This window comes from Parasteatoda tepidariorum, chromosome 3 (genome assembly GCF_043381705.1).
Source record: "Parasteatoda tepidariorum isolate YZ-2023 chromosome 3, CAS_Ptep_4.0, whole genome shotgun sequence".
Taxonomy (NCBI): Eukaryota; Metazoa; Arthropoda; class Arachnida; order Araneae; family Theridiidae; genus Parasteatoda; species Parasteatoda tepidariorum.
Window position 1 is genome coordinate 12,166,599 of NC_092206.1, and position 11,482 is coordinate 12,178,080.

At 31.8% G+C, this 11,482-nt stretch overlaps 1 protein-coding gene across 1 annotated transcript in view; it reads left to right on the forward strand.

The window, feature by feature from the left end:
- The first annotated feature begins 1,614 nt into the window (after positions 1 to 1,614).
- The window catches only part of LOC107449358 (uncharacterized), a 14,350-nt gene continuing 4,482 nt past the window's right edge, over positions 1,615 to 11,482 (forward strand). Inside the window, exons 1-2 of the mRNA XM_043051139.2 lie at positions 1,615 to 1,752; positions 9,208 to 9,845. Of these exons, the coding sequence (XP_042907073.1) occupies positions 1,750 to 1,752; positions 9,208 to 9,819 (615 nt within the window). The 5' untranslated portion in view covers positions 1,615 to 1,749 and the 3' untranslated portion in view covers positions 9,820 to 9,845. The remainder of the gene's footprint in view (positions 1,753 to 9,207; positions 9,846 to 11,482) is intronic.

Genomic DNA, 11,482 nt, shown 5'->3' on the forward strand with positions numbered 1-11,482 from the left:
AAAAGGAAAATTTTAAAGCACTTTTAAAAACACCCAATGAAAAAAGCACCTTTAAGGGCTTTTGAAAAAACGAAAATCGAAAATAAGCACTTTTAAACACTTTTTAAAAACGCTACGCACCCTGTTATAATTGTTATCGTTAAGTTATCTTAAGTAAGTTATCTTTAAGTTAAATTAGGTTATGTATCTAACCTGAAGAATTTACGTCAGACACCAAACAGTTTACGTTCGACACTTATGTAAAAAACTTCAAATTAACGTTTCATCATATTTTACACATCAAAAACTGCTTAGAATTCTTTATCCAACCGACAGCTTCTAAATTCTGTCAAATTTACATTTAAATTACAAACAAATTCACAGAGTTTAAACAATTTGTAAATGAGTAATCATTTTTTCCTTTCGTGTGATTTACGTCAGACGCAAACAATTTAATCCATCTCATTTGAAATTATCATTATTAGTTTTTATAAAACAAATGGTTTCTTTGATAGGTCTTGATGTATTTGCATTAAAAATTTGATCTTTTTAAACTTAATTTATATTTCTCTAACCTAGCAGGGGCTCTAACCCATGATCGTCTACCACTGAGGATACTTTTACGTCTGCACTGTGGTCGGTGCCAGCCAGGTCACGGATTTCGTATCCAGCAGCCATCGCTGAGATTCGAACCCGGATTACGTCATTGGAAGTGGAATGCTCTATCCCATGAGCGACTTCCGTACAGATTAACCACTTCCCTAATTAACCCGAGTTAACTCGGGTACGTATATATTGCAAATATTCGTCATCCCGAGAAAACTCGGGCTTAGCAGAATTTGTCAGTAGCTACATTTTAATTTTTCAGGTTTTTATTCGTCCGTTGGCAAATAATAATAATAATCTGCTATGATTGGAAGTTTGCTAAGTATTATATGGGGTTTTTGCCGTTGGACTGTGGGACTGCACACGTGTTTTGGGCGATTGTATATACGATGGTTGTTGAATTTACATAGTAATAAGAGTAAGAAAAAAATGGCGTATTCCTTCACTGACGTTTGAAAAGTATCATTTTGTATTGTCCCTTGTTTTAAGAACTACCATACAAAGACTAATATTTAACTTTTTTTCATTTGCCCGAAATAACTCGGGATAGTGAACTGATTTTAAATTAAATGTTTCGTACACACACAAAAAATTTAAATTTCAACTTAAAATTTGTACGTTATGTTTTGTTTTAGTTCCTTGCATTTATTAATGAAATAAAAAAATACGTTAATTTTTTGTCTTTTTTTTCTTCTAAATAATTGGTATGGTTAAATGAAATGTGCATATTTAGGAAATATTTATGTTTATTAGGATTAATAGAGGCACCGACCTTGAAGGATTTATTCATAGAACTCTTCTCGTTGTAAAAAAAAATAATAAATTCAATTCAATGGGAGCAAAAATAACATAGTGTTAACGAAAGCAAAACTAGAATAAATTGCCCTCTTACACCATCGAGAGTGTTTAAAATTTGTTTCTCACCCTTTTTTCAAATATCAAAATAACTATTGATTGCAGACTGACGAAAAGGGTGCAATAGAAGAAAGACGTGACCTTTAATCACATTTTGCGTTCATGCGTATAGTAAACAACTAAAATCAGGTAAAGCGAGTGTTTCGAAAATAATTTGATTTTCTTTGCGTTATTTCGACAAAATTGAGAGTTTTGTGGCAGATATATAAGTAACTTACACCCATCTGCGGTTTATTAGCATTAACAACCATGGTAAGTACAACTTTTCTACACTTCATTTGGGGGTAAAATAAACATATATATATACTATGTATATATATATTTTCAACAGATTCTATTGTTTCTCGATTAGTTCTTCAAATTGATAAAAACAGTTTGAATTAACTTTAGTATTATATTTTTTTTCACATTATTAGAAACAATATTTTGAGGATTTGAAATAAGGTTTGGATAAACTCGCATATATTGTGTTTTGCGAGAAATTTTTCCTTGACCAGATTGTTTTTATAGATATTTTTTTGATGTTCTAATTACAGTCGAACCCCGTAATAGTGAACATGGTTTATAGTGAACTCCCGGGTATAGTGAACGAAATGTTCACTCCCGCGCCTTGCTGTACACATTATTTTTTTGTGGATACAGTGAAACAAAATAAAAGAGGAATTTGGATATTATGAACTTTTTGAAGTCTTCGATTGATTTTTTCTTCTTCATTTTTTGGTAATTTCGAAATGTCCACATAAAATACATGTACCGATTTTTAAAGCCATCTATTGAGTGCAATGTAGCCATAAGCATTTTTTCTTGTTTGCTTCCTCTATCTCAGTTTCCCATGCCTAAATTTTTTGTGCGCAATACGAAGAGTAATAAAAAATAAAAGATGACACATTTTATGTTATTTCATACTGTTTTTCTAATCATTTTTGTATTTATTTTCATTGGTAATTCATTTAAATAATCTATACATAATAATAAACGCAGCTGTGTGTCTGTAATCAGAATATATCGCCCCAGAAGCCTCGCCCAGGCACGAAACTCGGCACATAATTGTGTTTTGACATAATGAAGAAGTATTTTTTTCCCTTTTCAAAAATTTGGATTAGTTTTTTAGTTATCAGTCATTTCGTAAGAAAATCTATGCTTTTTCGTCTTCAAAGAGCCATATTCAAAAAACTATTAAAAAATGCATATACTTTTCCCCACTCTTATAAATGTATGCTAATGCGAACCTTACAATTGAAATATTAATTTTCGACAACTTAAACCAATAATATACGAAGGAATTAATAATTTAATTGTAAAGTTCGCATTAGTTTACATTTATTAAAGTGGAGAAAAGTTTAACTTTTGTATTAAAAATGTGGCAACATATTCGATAAGTAAATAGAACGTTTCGCTTTGATATATTTGTCGCTGCTCATTATTGTAATAAGTTTTTCTTCTTCTTTCCACGCTCTATTTTTTTTTCCTTAAGCGAAGACGATAATTTTTGTAGCGATATAGAATTAGAAATTGAAACCATAAAAAATTATATAGAAATTGATACCCTAAAAAATTAATTCGTTTTCGTGTTCTTTTCATGTATTTAGCATTTTAGTTTTTTTTTTCTTAAGCGTTGTAGCTACATAATATATAAAATAGGAATTTAAGAAAAAATTGCAGGACAGGAGCACTTTAATTGTCCACTAATCTTCAGATTTCCTGCTATGTTTTAAAAAACTTTATTTGTGAAAACCTTTAGCGTGGCGGACAGCTGGCCGCCTTATGCGGCTAGTATGTAATAAAAGGGAGCAGTTCGGAAAAATTAACTAAAATTGTTTGCAATACGGATATAGTAAACTCCCGGTTATAGTGAACCGAAATTTCAGTTCCTTGAACGTTCATTATAGCGAGATTTAACTGTATAAGCAGAAATATATTTTAACGTTTTTTAATTATGCAAAACATTCTAATAGTTACTAAAAATACTGTTATAAATCCAAAAACTGTAATTTGATTATTTTTTCCATTCATGTTCAAAACATTATGAATAGTAAATTTCGTAAAATAAAGAAACTTTAATGATAAATAACTGCTTCTCTTAAATAACTGCAATTTTCTGCAAATTTGAAAAATCATCGTTTGGAAGTGAGCCGTGTTTGGGATGAAGATTTCACCTTTAACGCAGAAAAAGAGACCGGTGTTTCACGCTCTATTTTTTTAACCGTAAATTTTTAAAATGCTAAATTTGATATTTTTCTCTTTTGACCTAAATTAATGTAAAATAACGAAACAAAAAAGTATGAAAAATATGTTTAATACAAATTCTGCGTCAAAGGGTTAGGTAGTTTATGATAATTTTGATTTTCAAAAAAAACGGTCAATGTTTTTGAATAGATGGACAGAAATTGTTGCGAACAACTTGAATGAAATAATAGCATACTTATTTTAAATATTTTTTTAAATAAGTAATAGGAAACAGCATTGTCACATTACCTTTAAAAAATGTAGAATATTTCTATGCAGCTTGATTAAAATCGTTAGACAATGTTTTACAACAGATAAATAATAGAAACTCTAAAAAATTGTTAGATGGAAATGTTTACTTTTCTTGTTGTTTTGTTTTGTATTGATATTATGAATTTTATTTTCATTATTTAACAAAAAAATTTTTTTTTCCACATTTAAACCATTTTCATAAAACATTGCTCACTTAAATAGCAGAAAAAATGCATGGGCCTAAAAAATAAGTCGCTATAAAGAAAGTCGTAATAATTATTAATAATCGTAATAATTCATTTTTAACTCGTTATAATTAAAAAAAATTTGTATCCTTAGTAGGATTGTCACAGTGACTTGAAAAAAAAAATTTGCTGTCACTATATACTTCTGGGCGTATTCGTGATGTTACAGTGTGTATTTCAATGTTCTAAAACAAAAATATATAAATTCATTGCTTATTTTCTGAGAAAAATATTTTTCATGCTATTTCAAAAGTGATTGGGATTGACATTCAGTAGAAGTTTTGATTGAATAAAATATATTTAAAAATTGATCCCTCTTATTTTCTTAAAAAATTTATTTTAAACGGTGCTTTTCCTCATAAAATATGAATAGGTCATAAAACTGCGCATTTAAAACGGCTCTTTTAGTAACCCATATATTCAATGGATTTTTTTTTTCAAATGCTTTGAAACGGCTTCTATTCCTAACGAAAGGCTGAAGTCAGATATTACAGTTGCAATTTTTGACTCTACAAAAATAAGCAAATGTCTCATGCTTACGCAAACAAGTTGCAACACTTTAATTTTGACTTCGGTAACCCAATTCATATTAAAATCCATAATTTTGCATTAAACAAAATAAATGATTCTTTTTATGTGATAAAGTTTCGCGCAGAATTTTAGGTGATTTTCGACAGCGGACAAGAGAGCCGCTAAAGCTCAGAGGATAGAGCGTTTGCCTTCCAACGATGCAAACCGGGTTCAAATCCCATTAGATACGAATTCCGCATACTGCTTGCACCGACCACAGTGCTGACGTGAAATATCCTCAATGGTAGACGGATCATGGGTTAGAGTCCCCTTGCCGTCAGGATTACCTTGGGAAGTTCTCGTGGTCGTCCACTCCATGTAACGCAAATGCGGGTTAGTTCTAATGCGAAGGCAAATTTCCCCCGATACTTGATCCAGACGTACCCTTGTCTTATGGATTTGTTTCAAAATTACAAGGCTACGTAGTTGATTATTAGTAGTCGTAAACCCAAACATTGGATTATAAAATAAAATATATGGGTCAAGAATGGGATACCTGCAACTGACGTAGTGTGGGTCTCTCGATCCTGATTGGTTGTTGAAGAGTGGAATTTGTTTACATTACCATCAACTGTTTTTTTCCCATTCTATTTCGAGTAAGACAAGCCCGTCAAGTATCAATTTTCTTAAGTGACACATTTTCTATATTCTTACGCAAGGATTCTTTCATAAAGATTTCAGTTCTTTCATTAAATATTTCTTATTTAACACAAAGACAGGCATGAAGACATGTAGGACATAAACAAACTAATTATGCACAGAAGTTGAGATGTACACAAAACAAAAAAATATCATGATTATAATAAAATGCATAAGCAAATAATAAATCTAAATTAAGCAAAAAACGTTCACAAATACGAATTATATTTCAATAAATTCGATGTGCGATGCGGATCTGTAATTTTATTTTATAACCGCCGTTGAACAGCCGACCCAATTTTACGGGTTAACGACTACTAATGTTCAACTCCGTAGCGCTGTAATTTTGAACCCAATCCAGAAGACAAGAGAACTCCTGGATCGAGTTGTGGGATAAATTTGCCTTCGTGGAGGACTTTTTGATGGAGCTAACCAGCATTTGCGTTACATGGAGAGGAAGACCACGAGACCCACCAACGGTTAGCCTGACTGCAAGGGGACTCTAAGCCATGATCCATCTACCACTGAGGATATTTCACGTCAGCACTGAGGTCGCTGTATCCTCTAAGTCATCGCGGCTCTACGGTTCTGTAATTAATAAACTTCATGTTAATTTACTTATGAGGAGAAACTTAACACTAACTTTAACACGCCAATTTACTTATAAACGATCAGCTAGCGCTGACGTCATAGGATTTATATGTGTAGATATCTGTGATCTTCTTCTTCTTGAAATGCAAGTATCCAACTCCAATTTTTTTTTTTTTCAAATTTAAATTTTTTAAATTTGTCATTCAATATTTGTATTTTTCTTTTCAAATTTTTGCTTTTAAAAAAGCCTTGAAACTAAGATGATATTATCGGCATTTATCATAATATTTCTCCCCCTTAACAGTAAAAATGAGCAAATCACAAGGTTGGGTGCCGAGTTGCTTACTTTATATTTGAACGGTCCCTAACTCTTGATTTACTTCTAACTCCGCAAAAACGAACTAAAAATTATGAATGAAAGGAGTTTTTGCAAAAATAAATAAGTGCTTCTCTCGATTAATAAGAAGAAAGACAATGTATGGAGGTTTATAGAAATCCAACGAATCCCCTTAAGTTATGTGGGTGTACCACGGTGTGATCACAAAACTATTTACCTCTGATTTAGTTAACGAAATCAATCAGAATTTCGATTGCAATCAGAATTTCCGATGATCTGAATTTCGGGTAATCTAAACAGGCAACGGTTCCAGTTATTTTCTATAGAATCTTCACGCAAAACATTTTGTGCTCTTGTTTTTTTAAAGTTTAAAACGGGCTTCTAGTCCATCTGAGCAAACAAGCTTAGACATGAAAAGAATGAAAAACATTGACTTACTCAAAACTCACGTTAGGATATAGAAGTAACTGTATTAAAGTACAGTCAAACCCTGCTATAGTGAACTGTTCACTATAACCGGGACTTCACTATATCCGTTCCGCAAACAATTCTAACTGATGGTTCCAAACTCCCCCTCTTTTATTACACGATATTATTTAAATAAATGACAAATAAAATGAAATGCAGAAATGACTGAAAAATAATACGTAGTAACAAAAATGAATTAACTTATATTTTTTATTACTCTTCGACTTGTGTGCGAAATGAATTAGTAATCTTTAGCTGATGAGCAATCCTCAACATCAGATATGAGAAACACTTCCCGACTCTCCGATAATTTTTCCTCAATTTATGTTATTCCGCTTTTTCAACCTGTCTAACCAGCTATTAGAACACATAAAATTAGTCTCACCAAATTGCTTAGCAAATTTATCGGTTTTGACTTGAAGCATTTGTCTAGATACTGGAAGATTGCGGCTTCTTTCAATGCTGAACCAATTCAATAATGAAGCAAACAAGAAAAAATGCTTATTTCTACATTCCATGCTATAGTTAAAAATTAGTATATGCATTTTTTTATGAAAATTTCAAAACTATTACAAAAAAATGAAGAAAATAAATCAGTCGAAGATAGATAAAAGTTCATAATATATAACTACCTCTCTTTTTTGGTTCACTATATCCACAAAAAATAACATTGTACGTGTGTAGCAAGGGACAGGAGCGAACATTTCGTTCACTATATCCGGGAGTTCACTATAAACCAGACTCACTATAGCGGGGTTTGACTGTATTAAAATCATTTATTGTTTTTCTGGGATGTTTAAAGTATTTTTCCAGGCAATTAAATAATCTTACATCGTAATAATTAATAAGATGAGGTAGTCAGTAATATTTCTTTTTATTTTTACCACCGATTTCTGTCTCTTCTCTGACACAAATCACAACTAAAAATCTCATTTCAGAGAATAAACTGCTAGTGAAACTATTTCATTGACTGGTTTTCGAAAAGAGAAAATTAAGCTCTTATTACACTTAATTATTAACTATTTATCATTATTTACTTATCTCGAAAAACAAATATTTTGGTCGTTATGCCAACTTTACCCTTCCCTAAAACAAGCTCGAAGAAAATGATTTTTGCTCTTTGATGAATAAAAGTCAGTAAATCAAATAAATCGGGGCGGGAAGACTATATTTGAGGGTGCCCCTTGATTCTCGCCATGTTGTGATGGCGGCTGATCGCCAAGCTGGGCGATGTTGAAACCCAATCGTGATTCTGATTGGGTTAGATTTTAGTGTTATTTTTAAATGTTCAACGGTATATGTAATTTCAGAGTTCCGTTTGTACTTTTGAATTTGGTCAATAAGATCGAAGGTATGTGGGCAGTCATGAAAAGGGATTTAAGAAAAAAATGTCACCGCTAGTTCGGTATTACAGACGCCATTTTCGATTCGTATTTCGTCGAATTTATGTGGCGATGGAGGTACGCAGATTCTACTCATGATAAATTTACACTATAGTATCTATTAGTATAGTATTAGTATCTAACTGCCATTAGAGAATTCTGTGCACCTAAATCTGAGAATATTCAAGCTTAATGAAGAAGTTGTTCTTTTCTTTTTCTTTCTGCGCCTACTCCATTAATGTTTGTTCGATTCAAAATCCTTTTTATTGGATTTATTAATTTTGCTTATATTGGGCTCATTGCAAGTTTCGGCCGATGTTTTGTTGAAATTTTAAAATGTTTTATTGAAATATCATAATGTTTTGGCTGACATTCCTGTTACCACAGTGTTCCGCGCGAACAGGAATAGCACGATACATAAGTCGCCAATTTCGCCAAGAGGCACCCTCAAGTATATTTTTCCCGTGATCGCCTTATTACGATCACTGGTTGCCCATTGGTCAAATGATTTTTCTTTCCGGATTATCTCCACAACACTAAAACGCCACAACAAAAACTGCCTCCATTGATGTTTGTAGTCTGATTGATTTTCATATCCCACCTAAGTACGAGTTTCAAGACGTAACGAAATACTTTTCCTTCATCAGCATTCATATTTATATTAAAATCACCGTTAAGCCAGTAATTATACGTTAATAAGAAAAAGAATATAAAAATACTTTAAATTATTATTATGTAAATACATTAAAAATGCCTGCTAGTGAAAAGAAGAAGAAAAACAGCAGCCGTCGCCATGGCAACGCATGCAATGACGACGCATGCGCACTGTTTATTATTATTCTTGAACATAGCTGAAAACATCAAATCCAAAGCAAGACCCATTTTGCCAATTAAAATTTAAAATATAATTTTTGTCTATTCAATTTGTTATAATAATTTTTATAATTCAATATAAAAACAAAATTTAAAAACAATTTTTGAATATGTCTCTTTTCAGATTTTTCTGTTAAGTGTGTTGGCTTCGGCCTCTTCCCTTGCTGCTTCATTTTCACCACTAGACTTTTCATCACTCGAGAGTGTTCCGCCCTTTTCATTTCCCCTTTTGGAATCGGAAGCCAAGGAAGTGGACATCGAAAAAGTGGCCAAAGCTCTAGAATTGGACAAAAGTTGGCCTTTTGCCGAAAAAGATATATCATTTGAGAAAGGATTCGACTTCAGTGTGGGAAAAACAGAACTCGAAAAAGAATTCAGTAAAATTGGACTTGAGAAAAGTGTAGGCTGGGAGAAATCTCCTTACCCTTGGTACCTATACGAAAAAATTTTTGGACTTGGTAAGAAAATCTCTTTTGAGCAAGCTTTACTGTACGAACTGTACAGGTTGTATGGATACTATGGTCTTTTTGTGGCGAGAGAGTTACAGAGAAGATTCCAGATCGCCAAAGAATTGGGACTTGTTGGGAAGGAGATAGCCTTCCAAGAAGCCATCTCCTTAGGACTTTTTAAAGGTATAGGTCTCGAAAAAATATTCGAAAGTGTTAGAAAGATCATAGGTGCGGAGGAAAAAACTTTTGATTTTGAAAAAGGGTTTGGAATATTCAAGAAGCTGTAATGGGCAGTACTCTGATGCTGTGAAATGTAAGTAGCATTTTGCAATTTTTGTTTTTTTAATCGTATTTGTATCGTAATCGTATTTGTATTTTAATCGTAACCGTATTTGCAACCGCTGTTTTATCCTGAAGAAACCTATTTCTTTCAAGACACTGGATAAAATAGTAGAAACAAAATGGAAGAAGCTAAAAATGGCGTAGGGAATTTTTTTAGCAAAAATAATAATAGTAAATAGCTTAAAATTAAACAAATTATATTTCATACAAGCAATTTCATAAAATACTTTACATCAAAATTAAAAAAAAATTCTCTTTTTATTTTAAAGAATTTTAAATCTATATGTCATATATTTTTTTCAGAATCGGTTATATTCATAATTAACAGTATTTAAATATAAAATTCAGTATGCTGTGAGTAGTGTTTGTTGAAATTTACTCTTTAAATCAGTGTTTCTTAACCTTTCTGGTATAATAGACCCCTTTTAAAATGTTTTAAGAAGTCACGGACCACCCCCTGTGAAAAAAATTATTGCAAAAAACATCAATTATTAGAAAACATTCAATTTTATTATTTTAAGAGTATACAAAATTTTTAAAATTTAAATTTTTAATGAGAAGGTTGCTGCTGCTTTTCCGAATTAATAAATTGGATTGGGGAATGGTATTCGACAAAGCAACGCGCATATCATGTTCAACATTCAATCGATTTCGATATTTTGATTTTATTGTCACAAGTGTGGAAAATCCAGCTTCACAAAGATTCACTGTAGCAAATGGAATTATAGCTGCCATAGCTCGCTTTGGGTAGGCTTCCAAACATTTTATAAATTAGGAGTAGTCAGCGGACCCCCAAAATATGACTCATGGGAAGGTCACAGTCGACATCGGAACCTTTTACTACGAGCGGAATAAGCGATTTTATCTTTGCAATTGGAATACGCGATTTTGTCTTACAGACGATTTTATCTTTGCAAATATTTAAAAGATAACATTAGTCATATAAGCTAGCTTATAGCTCAATTTGATTGAAAAAAGAGTTTTTTGCGTGTACTTTAATATTTAGTTTTTTTCTCTCGCTATGTCAGATAAATTTAACGAGGACATTTAACGTGAGAGCATGGGAAGACAACATTATCAGATTTATATTTCTAAAGTTTTTTGGAGCCACGTGTTTATTTTGTTTAAAGTCATTCCTTTAAAGCGTGTTTCTATGAAAATAAATAATTTAAAATCAGCGGTAATTGGGTATAATATGAAAAAAGCACAACTACTTCCACTTACTAGGAATAACATATTTACCTTTTAGTTTAATTAATAAACTGAGTTTTAAATATGCTTACTAAATTCATAAGCTTCGGTAAAACAGCAATATAAATTATTTCCAAAGGAACTAGACTAATACAATTCCAACCTGGCGAGTAGCGACTTATGACAAGACACTTCGTTTGATGCTTTTACTTGTTGCTAGAAATCAGGTTCGCAGAAAATGCTGTTTACTAGTTAAATTTAGTAGGAATAACACGATCTGTGACGTAGGCTATAGTATACCCAAATGGGTATAATATAAAAAAAACACAACTACTTCCACTATGTAGGAATAACATTTACCATGACGCAATGCTAAATTCTATGCCACTATTCACATAAATCAGTTTCTCGTAAAAG